Genomic DNA, 21261 nt, shown 5'->3' on the forward strand with positions numbered 1-21261 from the left:
TTTTAGGTATTACTCTTGAGAGTAAAACCTTTGTAGTCATATGAATTGGTATATGTATTTAAATGTGAACACCCTCACCTTTTGACTACCAAATAAAGGTATTTTTGACTATTATTCAGAATTCATATTTTTAAGCAGATGTTTCCATAACAAAATTATTTGCAATACTTTTTATTTTTGAAATCGTAAAGTGAGTTTAGTAAATTTGTTTCTTATAGTGCGTTTTTATGTTCTTATTTAATCTAATAGTGATTTCTTATGACATACATATATATGTAGCTAAATATCTTCGTTTGTTGTTCAATGGTATCTTAAAGATCCAAAATATAATAATTGTAATAAATACTTAATAACTTATAGAAATTTGTCTAATACATACAATACACAAATATATTTAAGATTATTTAAAATAAAGAAATATAAGACAACTTAAGATTGTTTGGACTTGGCTCCCGATGGTATTGGTGGAGGTGGCACATCTGGTACATTGCTATCTTTGCTTTTTGAGCCATTTTTTATATTTTCAAAAGCCGGTTCAGGAGCTGTTGATTCTGTGGATGGTACTGAACTTTCGGTTGGTTCTTCAGCGGTAGTAAGTGGAGGGAGTGTTGGTGCGACTGTCGGTAGTGGCTGCGGTTGACTGGGAGGTTGAGGGTATAATTTTTCTCTAGGTATTGTATTACTCAAGGGAAATTGTGGACCGGTTGGCAGATAGTCATAGGGTGGTAGAAATTGTTGTCGTAAACCTGGCAAAGTATTATAATACAAAGGAGAAATTTGATTGAATCTGTATGGTGGCAAATGGAAAGGTTGTGGTCCATAAGGATAAGCACGAGGACTGTATGATTGCGGTTGCCTAAGTGGTATTAGTGAAGGTGGTAAGCCATATTGATTTAGAGGTATTGGTAATTGTTCTGAAGGCATTTTAGTAGGTTGATTGGGATCTTTCGGTAATTCTGTAGGAGCTGATTGCATTGCCACAGTCGGAGGTTGTACTGTAGGTTGTGGTTGTTCTTCCAAACCTGTGGGTGGGATTGAAGCTGCTTGTGGATTTTCTGCTTCTGGGGCTGTTGGTGGATTTTGCGGTAAAGGATAACCAGATAAAGGTTGTGGCATTAAAGGTTGCTGCATAATTTGAGGCGGAAATTGCGGTGATGGTAATGGATATGGTAGCTGAAATTAGCCAAAGAAAATTATTTGTATTATTTTGGCATAAATTATAATATTTTAAAACTTACATGCTCCTTCGGCGTCAATGCTGGTGCAATTGGTTGAGCAAGTCTTACCACATGTGGATTATAAACACCATATGGATTGAATGGACCATAAGGTCCATAGTGAGCAATGCCAGATTCATGTATTGTTGGTTGTATCACTGGGTAGGCTCTACTTTGCACTAAATCTTCATCTGTTGTTATCAAAGCATTATATACTTTGGGCTTACGTCGCAAAGCGGCTTTTCCCTCAGAATACCCAATTATTACCATTATAGTGACTATGATTGTTATATGCTGTAAAATTCCAAAAGAACAAAATTCATAACAAAATCATGTATGTTATTGGGTGTGTTTTTATTTAGAATTTTCTGCAATAATTTTATGGGTTTACCAACACGTTTTGAGACATGACAATGTTTTGCTATTCAAAAAGAGACATTCACTACCTGTTCCACTAAATGCGAACGAACATTTCTTTCTCATTTTATATTGAAAACAATAACAATTTTTCGAATTTATTTGTTGTTTTAAATTTAAAACTAGAAAATACTTTTTCGTTTGCATTAAGAGAATGCCTACATTGTCCATATCAGGAATGCAAAAGAAGCTTTAATTTTTCTCATACTACCATTCTATTTTGAACATATTTCCCATACTTTTCGAATAATTACAATTATTCTCATATTTTAAAAGATCATAATATATTTCAACTATGTAGGTATAAAAAATTAATATGAAAATTGTTTATTTGATTTTATTTAAATAAATACATTTGTGAAATCAACTACATACTTTGTAATCAATAGTACTTGTATTGAAGTACATACATATGTATGTAGTATGTATGTTCTCAGGATTATGATTTCAAATTTTAATTATAAAAGTACAAAACCGCTTTTTTGGCTACTTAAAGTGTTAATAATTTATAAATTATTACTTTTAATGTTACAAACAAGACGGAAGTGTCAATTTCAATTTAATCACATTAATTGCCAAATAATCATATTAAAAATTGTTAATAAGGTTTCCAGTTTTTTTTATTAGAATCAAAATATTGATTGACATGTAAAATTTAAAAGTTTGACAAAAGTTTTGACAACTTAAGGGTGTCGCCACTAAATAAAATAAAATAATTTGATCAATCGATCGATCAAAATTCATTTAAACCATATTGATAAATAATATGTTTAAACGTAATTCTTTGTGTGAAAACACAATAAATATTTAAAAAGAAATAAATTATTTAACTATGTATGTATATGCTCGTATATGAACATGTGTATACGATATGAATACAATTTATCTCCTTTAATTTATAACCAGTTAATCTTGTTATATTTCTAGTATGAATGTAAATTATATCAGTGGTAACTCCCAGCTTATTCAGTGCCGTTCTATATAAGTACATTGTCTAAATGAAATGTTCTATGTTTTCATGATCATGTCAATTTTAAACTGTATAAATGTACAGTGTCAATTATAACATATTTTTAATTTAATTTTTAATTTCAATTTCTTTATTCCAATAACCTAGCTTATATAGCCAAGCCTATATTTTGCACAAATTCTTTATTAACATTTTACTAAATAAATATACATACATATATGTATATGCATTGATACATATCTGGAGAAAAGTTAAGATATTTTTTGTTCTAATTCAGTTCGTACAAAATATCTTTCTTTTCAATTTTCACACATTTCAAATTTAAATGTTCTATTCAAAATATAAAGCTGAAATCAAATTATTAGTTTTATTATTATATATATTCTGGATAAATTCTGTGACGTCAGAAGCAAACAACTAAATTTCGGCATTTTTGATAAAAGAAATAGTTTAGAATATAAGTATGTATTATAATAGAATGTACATTGTACATATGTTCTTTACAATTTTGACCCACACTGTTCTATTATCTAATAAAAATTTATTTGAAATAAATGCTGACAATAAATACGTAAAAATACAAGAACAAAAAAAACTAAAGCTATCTTTTTAATTGTTTTTATTAATTAGAAATTTGTATGTATAACCGCCAATAAAAACTAAGTTAAATTAGTGCAATTTGAAATAATACAAAGCGCAACTTAAAAAAGTCTTTAAACATTAAGACAACCAAGATGCAAAATGTTTCCAACCGGAATCTAGAAAATTTAAATAATAAACAGTTTCATTTGTTTGTTTATACAATTATTGAATGCAATTTGTAAAAGTGAATTTTCTATTTATTTTATATATTTTTAAAGTAACAAAATGTCAAAAATGAAATTTTGACAAATTTTAAGACGAACTTGAATTTGAAATATTTAGGTCACAGCCCAAGTGTCTACAACACTTTTATTTATTTACACTTTTTTAAGAGTTTTCGAGTGTGTTTTGTTTAAGGAAAATGAAAGTGTTTTATACTCGTATGTAGTATGCCTGTAGCGGTGTCTATTAGTTGTCAGTTAGTTTGGAAGCTTAACACACTTAAGACAGACCAATCATTTTTATTATCATCGTTATTATATTTGAAAGATGTTGGAGCTTTTTTTACTACTTTTATAGTTTGTTTTTGTATCATAGACTTAAAAATGTTGTTGATTTTTTTATTAAGTTCTCCACAGGGAATACATTTTTTAATATTTTTATTGGAGCCTTTGAAAATACAACTGTATTGTTTGGAAAAAAAAAACTATTTTAAATTAACGAAAATTATAAGAAAAGTTAATTTAAATAGTCCAATATAATGTAAAATTTCTATTATGTTCAAATTTATAATATGTACTGTATTTATTATTGATCAAAATTAATTGATAACGTTTTTTACCAATAGCATAAAGTACATCTCAATTGGAATAATTTAAAGAATATTTCACAGACTAAATTAATGACCAACGCAAAAGATCAATTTTGTGAAACGTATTTACATGATTAGTTAGTTAATTCACCAAGGCCTTCAGAGGCCTTTATCAGTGCCTCTGATATGAATTGGCCACTGAAGTTACCGGAACCACACTGCGAAACATACATAATTTATACATTTAAATTCATTTTTGCGGTGTTGTGCAGATACCAACCCAACCAAATTAAAAAAATTCCTACGATTTACATTTCATAAATTTAGGTAAGCAAAACCTATGCTGACCCGGAATAACAAAAAGTAGACTTATGTGTTGTTTTCAGACAACGAGCGAATAGATAGAACACAAATTTTACTTTTATTTTGTTTTTGTAAGAAAAAAATTCAAGTAAAATTTTAACTGAAACTATTCATACGTTATCTAGAAACAACACATTAATATATTTGTATTTAAGTAAAAAATCTAATCTGAACGCATCGTCCTTTATTAAAACTTACATTTAATAAAGAAAGTTATATTTTAAAGTTCAAATTTTAATTTGAACCCGTTTTAATGTTTTTCTGCAGTATAAAATGTTTCAATTAATGTAAAAGTTATAATAAATAATAAGAAACAATCATTGTTATTGTTTATAAAATCTGTTAAGAATTTAAAAAATGTTTTACATTGTTCATTCATTCGTTCGTTGTAAGAATTTAACCGTTATAAAGTTATTCTAATGTGATAAAAAATGTAAAAGTTCAGTATGGAAATTTATTTATTTTTTTATTTTACTTCACTATTATTCCATTCACTCTTTATTCTTGGAAGTTGATACAGTTAAATATGTATGTAATGTGTAGTTTTGTATCTAACTAAGTGCATACATACGTATATATGTAGCTGAATGTATTTATTTGTATATTGCTGTATACAAGTGAATGTAATAAACCATCGATACGATTAATATTCTATTGAAGTCCTATTACAGTCTGACTGACTGACTGACTGATGTACGGATGGATAGATAGATGGATGAATGGATACCATAATGATTATCCACAAATATATAAAACTATAATCACTCTATAGGTATAATATATATGGTTGCCTCTTTTAAAATGCAATGCAACAGTTGACTACTTGACCATCAGGCAGGCAAGTTCACTTACTGCAGTCATGCATTTTTTATTCCATCATTCATTCACTTGATCATTTATGTCTGTCACTACACATGTTTTAGTTTTTTAATTTGTATTTTTTGTTGTTCAAATATTATATTATTAAATATATAGTAACTAGTAGTAGTAGTGGTTGTTGTTGTTAATGGAGTTGTTCTTTATATGTTATTTATTATTCACCTTCATATCCATGACTTCGTTGTCTGTCTCTCTGTCGTTTAAAGGCCTACGGCAAGAATTATTGACATTCGATCACGTATATTGTACTAAGGAACGTTTGAATAAATCAAATTGCACTTAGTACTTGATCGCTGTTGCAGTTGCTTTTGTTAAATTTTGTAATTCACAGGATGTCACTTGTGTCTCACTCAGCCAAGGTGTTTGTTTCTTGGTAAATTCAAATAATCCGTATTAATATTTTTTCTACACTTGACTTTTTTTGCACTTTATTTTATATATATTTTTTTCTGGGATTTGAACTGGAGATTTATTAATATCTTTTCCACTCAAAAAATAAACCACTTTTTATTTAAGACGTTTTAACACAGATAGAGTCAATGTATGATTGAGCCGTTAGACGGGAGTACGAAACCTTTTATACCTTATTTTCTTCAACCGTTGGTAACGAACCAGCAACAGCAGCAATAAGAGCCAGAAAATACAAACATCATAAATAAAATAACAAAAAAAAAAATATCAGCAGCAACAGAAAGAGTAATAGCAACAGCAATAGCAACATCTACTGAAACTGAAATCTAATTGAAATTGATATTAAAATTTGCGATTGTTTGTGTGTTAGAGGTACTTTGTAGTGGTACTTATAGTAATAGTACCAAAGTACCGAATAGTTTTATTGTTGTTTTTGCCATTTAAACAGAGTGTACTTCTCAACAACATTTTATAATCACTGCAGCTGTAGAGTTAAGTTTCATTGCTTTTGTTATTGTCATTGACGACGTCATTCTTGGCAACCAACAACGTTTTTAATTTGTTTGTATTTACATGAGTTGTATCTATCTATCTACAACTTACATAGATACATATACATATATATGTATGAATGTGTGCACGTATTGCTTGCAATTGGGTGTATTTTGTAAAAAGAGACAAACAAAAACAAACGAAAAACCATTTACGCATACTTTTTTATGTGTTTTATTGATCTTGCTTGATTGTTAACATGGATTAGTGGAGAGTCCAGTATATTTTATTTCGTTGTTATTCTATTTTAATTTTATTGTTATTCTCTCAAATACACTTCTCTCAAATACATATATAATACACTTGAAAAAAAAGTTCAAGAGTAAGTGATTGTAAGAGATGATAAATAAATTATTTACAACTCAAATGTACTTTTTATAGCTAAAACCTGTAACTGATCATATCACCAAGTACTCGGAAGTGTTAATCTTCTGCCTGCAAAACAGCTCTGTAATTTAAAAACTCATTTAGTTTGTTCTGCATTTGTTTTTTAGTCCTTTTAGGGCGGTATACTAAACATTTAAAACTAAATAATTCTTAGTTTGATTAGATTTTGAGAAATAGAATGACTTTATTTATGGAATAAGACATCGTTGAAACCAATTTACATTACTCGCACAAATCGTCCAAACAGAAATTTCGACAATATCGTTAAATATCTTCTAACATTCCAATAAAAGTGCCTTATTCATAACAATTTATCAAAGGTTTATAGAACAAATTTTGTATAAAAATTTGAGGAAAATGAATCAGCATTATTCCTATTAAAATCCTTTAAGGTTTACTCTAATGAAAAAGAATTATTACTAAAACAATTGAAGAAATGAAATTAAAATACATAATCTACAAAAATCTTAAAACAACATCTGGTACTTTTATGTTTCAAAAAAAGGACGCAAAAATGTACATTTGCAAATGTAAACTCATTCATAGTTCATTAATTGTTTGGCTACTTGAGCAGCATGCGATACATGTCTTTTAGAAATGTTGAATTCTGTTGCGCTTTAACTAAAAAGTAATTTGTAAATCTGTTAAATTTGCATCCATTTGAAATTGTTTTCTTGTTGCTTTTGACTTTTTTTTTATTAGCAATGTTTTTTATTACCTCTGGCTAAAGTTGTTGCTGTTTTTGATCTGTTCTGTTGTAAAGTTGTTGTTTAGTTTTTTCATATTTTAGCCATAATTTTTGATGAATTTGTCTTTTGGTCTCTGGGTCAGCTGTATTTACCCGCAAGTGTTTGACTGTCTGTTGGTCTATCTAATGGTTATTTGCCATTATTATTACTATTAGTATTTTTGCAAAATGGTCAGAAGTAAATGCATCTTGACCATTTTTACATAGGAAATGTATAAAAAAAATAAAATTCTAACAATAGCCAGTCTATTTAGTTCTTTAGATTGTAAAAGTAAAAATGTATTTATGTATCTGCAAATATGAATTTACAATTGTGTGAAAAAGGTGTGGGTAGGAATTCAACTTTATGAGAATTTTAATAGGAGTCTATAAAGCTTGTGTTACAACTGTTATTCTTTAAGATTTCATTGTAATTACTTACAAATTAGTTAAATACAAAAAACATGAAAAATTAAAGGTATACATTTTATTGATGATCAATTTGTTTATGCAAAATTTTCACCACTTAATTTTTCTAGGTCATTTAAAAATTGATTGTATTTGATAACAGTTTTACCTTTAAGAAATAATCTTTTTTCTATAAACAAATTGTGTTTTTGTAAGATCAAACTTACTGACAACTCTATTCATTCATAAAACTTTGTGGTTTTTTATGTGAAATGTTTTTTTTTTTTTTTTTTGATACAATTTTATTATTTTTTCACTTTATTTCATTTAAAAGAAAATAAATATTTGTGAAAGCGCCAACTTGAAACTATTGCTAATAGGATTAAAACGGTACAGTGTGTATTTTTTTGATTATTTTATTATTTAGTTTTCTTGTATACGAGTAGTATTGTACAATTTTAAAACATGATTGTATGTCATAAAAAGACTTACTAAACTACAAAATTTATTTTGATAAGCACCGACTGCATTGTTTACTAAATTCAAAAAGAATAAACATTTTCATTTTCAGTAACACTTTTTGGAAGGTTCTTTTCCTATTAGATAGTAACTATCTAAAATATATATTTATAAAAAACACATGTAGAAGTAAAATGGTAGAAGTAAAATACTTAATACTAAATGCCATCTAAGATCTGCGACCAAAATGAAAAATCCTTGACAATATGGTAGTCCATGTAATGAGGGACTAGGTTTTTAAGGCCTATTTTGACCGGTTCAGTATCTAAAAATATTCCATCTAAGATCTGCATTACGCCATCGTGAGGTAGATGTAACGGCTCTATAAAAATATATTTATATAAAAAATAAAAATGGCAAAAGGATACTTCATACCTAATGATAAACATCATCAAGGATCTGCGGCCAGAATGAAAAACTCCTTGAGATATGGTAGTCTATTGATAGACTGGGTTTTAAAGGACCATTGGGACTGGGTACAGTGGCTAGGAAGAATTCGACACTTAAGCCTTGAGAAACTCTTTAAATGTATTTAGGAACTTCCTAATTGTATTTCAAAAGTTTCCAATTGTATTTTAGAAAATTTTTATTTAACTTAAATATGCTTTCCAATTGGAAATTTTCAACTGTATTTTAGAAATTTCCCACGGTATTTAAAAATTTCCAATTGTATTTCAGAAATTTAAAATTTTATTTGAAAATTCGATTTCAGAATTTTGAAATACCATTGGAAAATTTTAGAATAAAAATGAAAATTTCAGAAATACAATTATATTAACTTTTTATTTTCTAAAATAGATTTGGAAATAATATACATGATTTAAATGAGAGAACGTGATCTCCGTTTCATTTAGACTCTTTTTTAGCAACCTGGAAATTGAAGCAGGATGCGCTACAGCTATTTGTCCGACCACATTGGAAAGTAAGGCGAAAGAACATGAGTATTGGATTCTAGCTTGGGTTTAATTTGAAGTAAATATAGGAAAAACGCATAATCATCATGATTTCATGAGTCATTTTTGAGCTCTTGAGTTTATTGTATTACTTTTTTATTTGTATTAAAAATAGAGTCTGAAGTTTATGTCAAAGTAGTTTATATTCTGTGTAAGCACATTTTCATTAGTGTAGCATACCTTAACAGTTATAAGAACTTACAAATGTTAAAGAAAAGACCCCCACAAGTTGTAAAAAATATAAATTAAGTAGAAATGCTAGTGATTTGGCAAAGATTTTTACAATTTACGCTGTTTTAAATCGAATATATGTATTTAATTACTTGCCCAAAGGTTGCAGTTGTTATTTTTATGTTTCTTTTTTTTTATTTATGACCCTCGATTTGTGCGTCGATTTTCTTAAATATCTGAATTCTGTATTCTTTGTATAAAGTGGGTTTTCAGAAAAATATTTATTTAGGTTGTGAAATGACCCAATTCCCTGCATTACCAGTACATTCAATTTTATTTGTTATAAAATAAGCCAAAAAAATAATAATTTATGTGTAATGTATGTATTTACGTTTTTACTTGTATTAAGCCAGTTATTACTTATCCAGTTGGTTTGTCTGTCATTTGAAAACTTTAATGTTGTGGGCAATTTTTTTCCAACAATTTGTGTTTGATTGTCTGTTGCCTTCTGAGGGCTTTTGCAGCGCGTGGGCATAAAACGGATTTGAATATGTTGCGTTTCATGTTAACACAACAACATGATTTACATTGTATTTAATTTGTTTACTTCTTAAAGTGTGTCTTAAGACCGACAAACGAACAAACTGACAGCGTTTTGTGTTTATGAATCTATCAGTGAACCAGCTAACAACAAAGCAATGCAGTTAAGATTATTACTTGCGAGTCAAGTATGTAGTATTTTTAAAAATTCATTTAAATCATTTCATTTTGATCTCAAGTAGTTTTGTATGCTTTGGTATTTATGCCATCAATGATTTGTGCACTAAACTCTTTGGTATGATTAAAAGTTGCCCCATTCATCCTTCCGACCATTCCTCTTCATGCATGCATGCATGCATTCACTGAGTTGTAAGTAAGTTTGTCTGCCTTAGCGTCGTCAACATGTCTGTTGGTCTTTGTCGTTGTCAATTTCCGCTTTTCTTTCTTGTTGTTTTGAATGAAAGAAAAGAAGGTATGCTTGTACGCTGCCTATTGTTTTCCCAAACAATATTTTTTTTTCTTTTTTAAACGCAATTGCAATGTTTTAGTTTGTGGCAATATTTAGGTTAAATTTTTGTTTTTGTTATGCTTTGTACCCTATACATAGTAATGGAGTTAATATGTTTTAGTTAACTAGTTTACCTAGTTAACGATTTTTACTGAATTATAACGAAAGAATAGACCAGATTTGAAGAAGCAAAAGTACAATTAAAAGTTTTTTTTTTTTAAATACGATTAGTACCTTTGAAAATAAAGATCACCGGCTGGTCAGTTGTCTAATGTAATTATATTGTAGAATTACATTCCCCAGTGTTTTGTATAAAACTATTAAAATGCATTACGGTATTTAATTAGCCGTCTAAGTCTGATAATAGTTTACTTCAGTTTTGCGATTCATGTTATTGTGCTTTGTACGTTGAAGACGAGGTAAATTTTATCAAAATACTTACGTAGTTTCCCTTTTCACAACATTTATTGAGTTGATTTTAAAGGAATTGAAATCGTTTGCTGTCCATAATAATGAAAGTAAATACACGTACGAGTACAAATATTAAATAAATATTTTAGTTTGTTGCTCTACAAGTTTCTTTTTCATTTCATTTGAGATTGAAAGTTCTGCCATTTTTTCTTCGTAAAGAAAAACCTTTTACCATTGTTTAGTTCATAATTTATGATGGGAATTATTTGTTGAATGAATTTCTTTCACTTTTTATGCAAAAAAAAAAAGATTTATTCTTCTAAAAGTTGCATATTTGTTTTAGATTCTTCTTCCTCTCCTCGTAAGATTTCTTTTTAACTTTTTTTTATAACCTACACCACTATAGTGGGCAGGGTATTATGCGTTTGTGCTGAAGTTTGTAACACCCAAAAATATTGGTCCTAGACTCACCTTAAAATATACCAATCGCCTCAGAATCACTTTCTGAGTCGATTAAGCTATGTCCGTCCGTCCGTCTGTCTGTCTGTGTATCCATGTAAACCTTGTGCGCACGCTACAGGTCGCAATTTTCAAGATAATTTGATGAAATTTGGCACATACTCTTTTTTTGGTTCAAGGACGAACGCTATTAAACTAAAATGGTTGTAATCTGTCCATTATTTCTCCTAGCCCCCATACAACCGTACTCCCCGAATCGGGCCTTTAGGCTCATAATTACGTTAAATGTATTATAATGTCAACAAAAATCAACAAATATTAGTTTTATAGAACAATAAATGACAATACTAATTTTTATAGTGATCGGGCTTCATTTGACCCTAGCCCCATACAAAATCCCCTTCAGATAATGACATGTAGGTCAAAATTAACTTATAATTACTAATAAAACGATTAAAATCTACATAAATGACTTTGAAGTAGACGTTAATTCTTCTACCAAAATTTATAAGGATAGGACCATATTTACCCCTTCTCCCCTATGAGCCCTCTTGCACAATAAAACAAATTAAATGCTTTATTTAAAAAAAAATCCACAATTTTAACATACTGACTGGTGTAGGGTATCATATGGTCGGCAATGTCCGACTATAAATTCATACTTGTTTAATTTTGTATTAATGTATGTTTAGGAGAAATTTTCTGTGTAAACAAGGCTTTAAAATTTAAAATTCCATGTCCATTTAAAAGAAAACTATTGTACCAGATACGTTTTAGTCTACAGCTTGACATGTCTATGTTTTGGACTAGTCTATAGCTAATAACATTACGAATAGTTTTGTTGTTGTTGTCAATGCCTACTGGTCACGTATAGACCGTGGCGTCTCCAACGAATGTCCTGCATGTGGTCAGGGCCCTCATGACACCCAAAACATATTCAACTGCTCAGCAAACTCTGTCCAATGGATTTATGGACGTATCCAGTTGAAGTAGACCAATTTTTAGGCCTGGACATTGACGTAGAATCCATCAATTAGATTATTGTATAGTTTTAGCTGTTACAACAACAACGAATAGCTTTATTTTATAAAAATCTTTAGAATTAAAAGTACAATTTCAGTTCTTATCTATTGGCTAGCCTACAGACTAATCTACCGATCAGTCTCTGGACTGGTGTATTAACTAGTCCATGTTCTAGGTTGGTTTATTGACTAATCTATAGACTATTATATAACTATTTTATATCCTATGTTGGACTAGTCTATTGAATAGTCTTAATAATAGATTATATAGTGATTAGCTAATTTCATTGCCAACGGCAACCATTACACTCTTAAACTAATGACATAAAGGCATTAAACAAACATAATTTCTAACTGCTTCTGTATCCAGTTCATCGCCATGAATTTTAATTCACATATACGAAAATATTTCATTATAAGTTTATGTGGATAATGATTGATTATCTTTAATTCTTATTTTTGAGATCATAATGAATACATAATCGTTTTTTTTTACCGAAAACAAAACAAATTTCACTTTCTTTTGATGAATTGCCACAAAAATGAAAGAAAACAAAAATTGAAAAAAAAATCCATTACATTACACTACGTATGAGTTTTACTTTTGTTTTCATTTGAATAATTTTTAATTTATGTATGTATATTTCTCGAATTTGAAGTTTGTTTTCTTCAATGTGTATTTTTATTTACCTTTAGACACACTTCTAAATTAACTCCACTGCCTCCCTCACTTGTTGAGAGCTTCCTTTTGCTTTTCTTGTGATCGATACAATAGCTAAAATGAACTCGTGTGTATTCAAATTGTTTGTCTCCAGCTGAGATAGATTCGATCATAATTTTATTGTTTTTAAAAATTACTAAACGTATTCGTACATTGGATCTTTTACTCACGTACTACAAGTATAGATTGAAAGATGAAATTGAAAATTACTTCAATTATTTTCCATTGAACTTTCTAATACGGGTTGATTGTGTAGAAAGAAATTTAGTTTGAAATGTTTGAGTAGGTCGGTATGATGAATCAAGGTGGCAATCATGCTGAGTTGATCTTGTTTTTTTTTTTTTTTTAAGAAATGGTTTATTATATATTTACTTTGTAGGATTATTGATATTTCTTGAATAAAGTTTCAAGGCTGGAGTTTATAAACACATATCATTCTATTTTTAAAATCGAAAGTTTTTTGATTTTCATCTGGATTGAAATCTTTTGATAACAATAAAGATTTATGCATTATTTGAATGTATATTTGAAATTTTCCTTATATTAGTTAGTAGTCATCTTTAAAATAAATCTTTTCTTTATCGAAATATCTGTCAAATTAACAACCGTTAAAAGTTCAATGTCAGTCTTAAGTATTACGTATGAATACTTATACTTTCATCAATATTGAAAACGAATTGGAAAATTTAAACAAAAAGTTTCTTTGTTTCATATGGATAAATCCACATACAAATAACTATTATCCGAACCATACATGGGAATTTTTCATTAAGCATTAAAATTTCATTACCATTTATAAAAAAAATTGTAATGAAAAATATTTTAAGTACCATTTAATAAAAATTATATTTTTTTCATTATAACTTTTTTTGATAATGGTAATGAATTTGATAATGAATTTTCAAAAACGAATTTAATTAGTATTAATAATTGTCGAAAAATATATTAAGGAAATTTTTTCGAAGATTCGAGGTTTGAAAGCTTTTAAAACCAGTTTCCGTAGCCCAAATTGGCTGAAATTTTGCAGTTATAAGTACATCTGATGACAATACAATAATATGTTCGAATATTCGAAATTAAGTTCGAAATCTCGAAGTTATTTTCGAAATTTTTTTTATGTTTTTAAATTAATCTCTGTGTCATAAAACCTAAAAAAAATTTTTCGAAAATTCGAACTCGTGTTCGAAAAATTTTTAAAGCTGTTAAAACTAGTTTTTCTGATCCGAATGTGCTGAAATTTGCCATACATGATTTCACCTAATGACAATGTTCGGATATTCGATATTAATTTCGAAATTAGAAGTAATGTTCGAACATTTTTAAAATCCATTGAATAATGGTAATGAAAATTTATTTTTAAATAATTACTAATGAAATCGTTTCATTAAAAACCATTAGCATTAGACAAAATAATGCCAATGAAAAAAAAAAATAATTATAATTTTTTTTCAATTTAATGCTAATGAAATCGTCAATTAATTAATCGATATAATTAACTACTCCCATGTATGATCCGAACGCATCACCCGAATTTTAAAAGATTTTGAAGTTTTATTGAAATGTCTACATACATATACGGGCCAACTTGCTAAAAAGTATTGTAAATAATCTGAGATTATTTTCCCAAAATAATGATGATTCAATGTGTTGTTATTTTATAATTTATTTCAGTGGGAGTTACCTTTAACTGTTTACATTTTTAAGAAAATTAATTACATGTTAAACCTGCGCAATTATATTCAAGGGAATTTTCAATACTGAGTTATTACACTCTAATCGTGCTCATTCTGAAATCTTTAATAATTTTTGCAAAATGATTGATTTATTTTCTTAAAATTTCCCTTTGCTCAATGTTGCAATAATTGAGGGCAAGTTTTATCACGACATAATTGTAATTAGGGTTTTTATTCATCAAACTGGTGAAACGTAAAATATTTTTATGAAGTGTTAATATTTAATAATTACCAATCCGATACATCTTTGACCAATTAGATTCTTATAAAATATATATTTTTTGTTGTTTAATTATTGTTTAGCTTTTTACAAACAATTGTTAAACAAATTATCCAATTATTTTGTTGTAGCAATTAAATAAGAGATTCATTGTACTCTCACGAAAACGAGGAGTTTAAAATACTGCATGATATTTATCATAAAAATGGGAATTTTGTTTTGATTAAACATAATATTTGTATAAAAAATATTTGTTTTTTTTTTAACTCTAAAACGGTTCAGTTTTGGCAATGTAATATTATGCTTGAACATTTTTTTCTATATTTATAATTTGTTTTATTTTTACATTTTCCAAGTTTTAATCTAAAAAATGTATAAATAATTTTTAAATTTTCATTTGAAAGTTTAGAATTCATTTAAAACTTGCAATTTTTTTCGAAAAATACTAAATTTATAAAAAATAGGTTAATTTTAATAAAATGATTAAGAATTTTGAAGTTATTTTTGTTCTTTGTACAAACATACATACTGATAGTATTAGAGCGCATCTAATTAGAGTTTAGCCCAAAGCTCTCAAACTGTATATAAGTATTTCGACTTTTCAAGTATTTCAGACTTGTCGAGGATTTTCGACCTTTTCCGACTTTTTTTCAATTTTTATATATTTTCGACTGTTTGACTATTTTTGTCTTTTTCGACTTTTTCCGACTGTTTTCGACTTCTTCGACTTTTTGACTTTTTCCGACTTTTCGACTATTTTCGACTTTTTCCGACTTCACGACTATTTTCGTCTTTTTCTGACTTTTCGACTATTTTCAACTTTTGCCGACTTTTCGACTTTTTTTGACTTTTATTTGTTCGATTATTCGAAAGTCAATTTATAGAACCCTTACAGTGATTTCCACTAACATCCAACCACCTGTTTGGGTTCGATTCGTCTTTCGTCAAGAATGTACTTTGTAATCTATGGGCTGACGATTGACTATTACATAGGACAGGCACATGTTAAAATAGCTAGTCACCTGGACATTCGGGGACTAGGGCTAACCTTAAGTGGTAGGTTAAAAAAAATAGACGGTTCGGTACTGTCCGACCGAACTGCTGGGAACCGACCGACCGACGCTTTAGAAAACATTTATAAAGTATGACAAATACTCACCAATGTGTCATGACTTCACCTTGTAGTCAATTCACATTGAACAGTACATTGTTATGCGGTTTGTGTCTTCAATAAAACATATTTATATACCTACTGCAGTGACATATTATAAATAGTATACTTTTAGGCTCTAAAGAAAAATGACGATAAGACAGTTTTTAAATAGTCGGTTATTGGTTGTTGTATAGGATAAGTAAGTTATGTGGATTCTAATTATATTTTATTATGAAACGTAAAGAATTCAATGTAATAAAAGTTTTAAAAATAATAACTGTCATTTACTACAAGACTAGCTTAATCCAAAAATGTAGTTGCAAGAAAAATGGCACTGAATTTTTGACATTTAACTATTTTTTAAATAATTTTTAAACAAATCAAGGATTTTAAACTAAATTCAGAGAATAATAAGTTTCTTATCTAAATTGAAATTTAATTTTTGTTCGTCTAATATGATTTGTTAAAAAAAAAACGTATGATTTGTTGTTAAAAAGTCTTGTAGTAAATGAGCGATATGTGAAAGAAATACTTCATACTTTAGAAGAAGATGTATTTAGATGTATTTAAACATCAAATGGCTTTTTTTTGTCATAACATAACTCTGTCCATATATTTTACTTATACATTGTTTGCAAAATTATTTAAAATTTCTTTAATACGTTTTCCATAATTTGTTCTCAATGTATAAATAATAAATTTAAAAAAAATTTCCACCGACAACATGAAAAGGAAAATAACCATTAATAGTAAAAGTGTAAAAACCTCATTTAACAGAATCAATCACTGAAAAAGATTAATTTAAGTTGTAGTACAGATAAATACAATGATTAATATTTAACGAAGCGTGGTTGCAATAAAATTATCTATCACTTGAGCCACCAAATACTTACAAATCCACAGAACTGTCAACGTCCCTAAACTCAAATACTAAACAAAACAAGACTGTATCTATTATCGCGGTTCATGTTCTTAAACGAAATACAAACCGCAAATAAATAAACAAATAAAATTAAATCAATAATACATATTTTTATGTTTATACTATAAATTGATATTGTTATTATTTAAAAATGCATTTTTTTAACGTGCGACAAGCAACTGCACCGATGTGAAATGTGCAGGAGGTAGTTTTCAATGAGATAACCTCTCTCTCCCTACAAGATTATTATTTCAAACAACAAGAAGAGCGTATAAAAACCTTGACAACTGCTGCAAATACGAACAGTTGCAATTGTGAATCAATAACAGCAATGAAAGTATTTTTTGTGATTTTAGTTTTAACTGTAGCGGTAAGTAGAATGCAACAGAAATAATTTAAAGAATTTTATTTAGTTTATTTCTTGCCTTTGCAGGCCTTGGCCGACCATGATCATGAGGGCCATGATCATGATCACCATGTCCACCATGGAAGTCACGACTATGTGGTCAAACATCATGACGATTTGGTAAAATATCGTGATGAGTGCTGCTCTAAGTTGAACATCTCCCCTGAATTAATGGAAAAGTACAAATCCTGGGAATATCCCGATGATGAAACTACACACTGCTACATCAAATGTATTTTTGAACACTTTGGCTTCTTTGATGAACATAAGGGTTTTGATGTCCACAAAATTCACCATCAATTGGTAGGTGAACATGGTACCGTCGATCATAATGATGAAATACATAAAAAAATTGAGCATTGTGCCGACAAGAATACGCAAGGTAGTGATGCTTGCACCTGGGCCTACCGTGGTGGCATGTGTTTCATTCGTTCCCATTTGCAATTGGTTAAGGAAAGTGTTGACCATAAACATTAACTTAATTCACAGGAAATGAATTAAAAATAAATCTTTAACTTGTGTATTAATAATGGTTTGTGTTTATTTTGTTGTTATTTTATTTTTGTAAACATTTTTGACGTATTCATTAATCCACTGACCTATGCGTCCTTTGGCAAAACATTGATAGGCTTCATTGGCCCATCTGTCCGGGTTGTTGATTTGTTTGTGAGAACGGTTGCAATAACCAATTACCACTACAATTTCTATGGGTTGTTGATATTTCTTCAATAACTTTATTAGTCGTTTTGCTTGGAAACCTTCTTCATCTGTCCACAAACCCAAATGTTTTGTAAAGCATCTGATATCATTGGAATCATGGTCGTAATTTTCTTCTGCATTAAGAAAGTATTCGTTAGATATTTCACATGTTTCAAAAGCAGCTTGTATATCAATTGCAGTGGGCACTTTCCATAAATCACACTTTACACTTGTTAACTGTATATTGAAAGTTTTATTAAATTATTTATTTCTTTATTTAAAGTAATTTTGTTTTCTCACCATTATTAAAAATATTGCAAAATTTAGAAGAAACATTTTATTTTGAATTTATTTGATTTTTGTTTTGAAGATCTATTCAGCTGTAAACAGTTCGGCAGACAAATCACAATTAAAAACTGTTTATATTTTGTTTTGTGATTTTTTATTTTTTTTTTTGAAATATAAATATAATAGTTATTTGTATTTAATTGCAGTGATTTATGGCTACTTTTATTATTGTTGATTTTTTTTTTTGTAAATATAAATTTACTAGGAAAGCGTTAACAGAATGCGTATGAGTACAATTTATTTTAGCAATTAAATTTGAAATAAAAATAATGCTACTTTTTATACAAGTCTCTATAGTGCTAACTAACGTTTACAATAGTGCTCGTATAGTACTTATTCTATATCTCGAAAAAGTATCTGTGTATCTTATAATTTATTAAGTTAGGTCACTTGACAACCTTCGTACGATTTGTTCTAACTAAGTATTTAATAAAAATTGTTTTTTTTACAGTTGTGTAAGTTGAAATAGCAGGGTGTATGTATATATTCTCGCTGTTTTAGAAATTTTTAAAGGGTCTTACATTTAAACAAAAAAATATTTTTTTCCTCAAAATGTTTATTGTTTTAAAGTTTGAAAGCCAATTTATGAAATCAATTTTGTCAAATTTCAGAAACAATCAAACTTACTAGCAAACAAATAGTATTAAAACAATATTATTGTTTTAATAATTTAACAATAAGTGCCTATTTTTTATACACTATTGTAATTTTTATTACGAATATTACGTGTTTAAAATTTTTTAAGGGCTTTGTGTACTCGGAATATTAATAAACGTTTGTAACAATAAAATAAATACTCCAAAAGAGGGAACAAATTTTTAATTGAATTTTGAACTATTTACAATTAATAGTCACTCGTTATATATAATACGACAATTTTAAATTAGAAGTGTCAATTTTCAATTAATTCACTTTACAATTTGTAATAACTTATTGAAAAATACAACGGTATTTATAAGACATATTAGTCGAATTTATTATAACCCTAAATTAATTAAAAAAAAGTCTAGTCAAGTGACTGGTTGGTTATTTAGCGAATCAGGGCGATGACCTATAATGAGGTCAGATTAGCCTAAAACTTTTAAACAATCTGTGACAAGCCTCCGATGTCATTTAAGGTAATTTTTTCGATTTTACATATCATCGAACGGACCAACACAAAAATTGGTAGAGTTTTCTAAAAATTAGTTTAAAATGTTTCTGGAACTACATAGTTCGTTTGAATTAATTTATACAATTTTTAAACAAATTAACATGACCTTATTCCAAAATGTAGGGTATTTTCTAAAACAAACAATAAACAATTAATTAATACCTGTGTTTTTGTTTATTTGACCAAATGAATATAAATATTTTCGTTATTATTTTTTATACGTTTCGCGATAAAATCGAAAAGACAAAAACTCACTTATAGTTAATAGAATTCCATGGAATCTAATGTTTATAAAGAAAAAATTAAAATATTTATTCTTGTAAACTACAAAAAATGTTTATTTCAATAAACATGTTTAAAAACATGGTACAACCATAGAATTGTTTTATTATGGTTTAAAAACATATTTTTAAATAAATGAAAAAAAAAATGCGAGATGTTTGAATTTACTCTCTCAGGTTGTTTGTCAACAAGTATTAGAACTTTTAAGTAACATATTAATAATGACAGGTTGACATCACGTAATCAAACTACATATTTTTTTTCATTTTGCAAGATGATGCTTGATGTTTGAACAAATTTTTTTAGATATGTGGTTTTAATATTTCACCATTAACATTGTTTTTTTTGTTTTATTAATGGTACTTTTACACACTATATTCAATTTCTATTTCATATGTGTGTAAACTTTTTGTGTAGCTTTATTCAAAATTGTTGTTGTTTAATGGAAATGTGTGTTTAACTAAAAACAAATAAACATAGATTTAAAAAAAACGTTTATTATGTGTATGAGAGATAAAACTTTTTAATTGTTGCTTTAATACGTGAATTAGCTGCACGTGTCTCATTAACAAGGTTACCTGGATTTGTAGATAGACAATAAAAAAATTATTATTAATATAGACAATTTTAGCTTAAACTAGACAATATGGAAAATGGAAAATAATTTGCAATTTATTCAATAACAAATCAGATATAAATATGTACATACATATGTAAGTATGTCGTAAAATTACTAAACTATTATACAATTCATAACTTGTGTTGTATCATTGGATCGTCTTTTTAATAAGCTTTTATTTAACTTGCGTTTTTTTGTATGTAAAAATTCGGAAACTTTTTTTTGAAGGAGTTCCCTGAAAAAATGCAATGTTATTTTTTAAAATGAAATTTAAAAATTCTAAGTTATTTAAAAAAAATTGTTAAAAACGCAAAAATATCTTCTTAGAACTTTCAAAAATTCGCACTTGTGTTCGAAAAACTATTAATGCATGTCAGATATAACTTAAAACTTAGTGATTCATAAAAATATCAAATCATTAGTGTGGTTGAAAACTGGATCTACATATTTTGATGTCGTATGTGAAGTTCGACCAATCAACCTAATCGATAACGATATGAAATATTCGTGGTACAAAGATAATGCTCAGTATTCGGTGATTTCGGGAATTTATACCAAAAATCCGTACGAAGCGAGTATTGATAAAAAAAAACTGAATTTGCTGACAGGTATCATAATAAGTGCCCGAGTGGAAAATTTGCCTCAAACCCTGTATAGTCGCGACCTTGTCTAATGCGGCTACTATTGGTTTTGAACTA

General features: G+C 28.1%; 3 protein-coding genes across 3 annotated transcripts; 1 reads left to right on the forward strand and 2 right to left on the reverse strand.

The window, feature by feature from the left end:
- Window positions 1-141: 141 nt before the first annotated feature.
- On the reverse strand, window positions 142-5795 carry LOC111690518 (extensin). The gene is made up of 3 exons (XM_023453014.2): window positions 5402-5795; window positions 1239-1511; window positions 142-1173 (listed from the first exon to the last, which is right to left on the reverse strand). The coding sequence occupies exons 1-3, from the start codon at window positions 5411-5413 to the stop codon at window positions 430-432; spliced, it is 1029 nt and encodes a 342-aa protein (XP_023308782.2). The 5' UTR covers window positions 5414-5795; the 3' UTR covers window positions 142-429.
- An 11469-nt stretch (window positions 5796-17264) lies between these two features.
- LOC111690532 (general odorant-binding protein 99b) lies at window positions 17265-17992 on the forward strand. Its single transcript, XM_023453032.2, has 2 exons — window positions 17265-17426; window positions 17490-17992. Exons 1-2 carry the CDS (start codon window positions 17388-17390, stop codon window positions 17937-17939), a joined length of 489 nt encoding a protein of 162 aa, XP_023308800.2. The 5' UTR covers window positions 17265-17387; the 3' UTR covers window positions 17940-17992.
- Window positions 17704-18762, reverse strand: LOC111690533. The gene is made up of 2 exons (XM_023453033.2): window positions 18462-18762; window positions 17704-18398 (listed from the first exon to the last, which is right to left on the reverse strand). The coding sequence occupies exons 1-2, from the start codon at window positions 18495-18497 to the stop codon at window positions 18003-18005; spliced, it is 432 nt and encodes a 143-aa protein (XP_023308801.2). The 5' UTR covers window positions 18498-18762; the 3' UTR covers window positions 17704-18002.
- Window positions 18763-21261: the final 2499 nt, after the last annotated feature.

The sequence above is a fragment of the Lucilia cuprina genome, chromosome 4, assembly GCF_022045245.1.
Source record: "Lucilia cuprina isolate Lc7/37 chromosome 4, ASM2204524v1, whole genome shotgun sequence".
Taxonomy (NCBI): domain Eukaryota; kingdom Metazoa; phylum Arthropoda; class Insecta; order Diptera; family Calliphoridae; genus Lucilia; species Lucilia cuprina.

Coding starts and splice junctions, on each gene's coding strand:
- LOC111690518 (XM_023453014.2), bottom strand. Junction 1,174..1,238: donor CATTGACGCCGAAGGAGCAT/GTAAGTTTTAAA, acceptor GGCTAATTTCAG/CTACCATATCCATTACCATC.
- LOC111690532 (XM_023453032.2), top strand. CDS start 17,388: ATGAAAGTATTTTTTGTGATTTTAGTTTTAACTGTAGCG. Junction 17,427..17,489: donor TTTTAGTTTTAACTGTAGCG/GTAAGTAGAATG, acceptor TTGCCTTTGCAG/GCCTTGGCCGACCATGATCA.
- LOC111690533 (XM_023453033.2), bottom strand. CDS start 18,497: ATGTTTCTTCTAAATTTTGCAATATTTTTAATAATG. Junction 18,399..18,461: donor TTGCAATATTTTTAATAATG/GTGAGAAAACAA, acceptor TTCAATATACAG/TTAACAAGTGTAAAGTGTGA.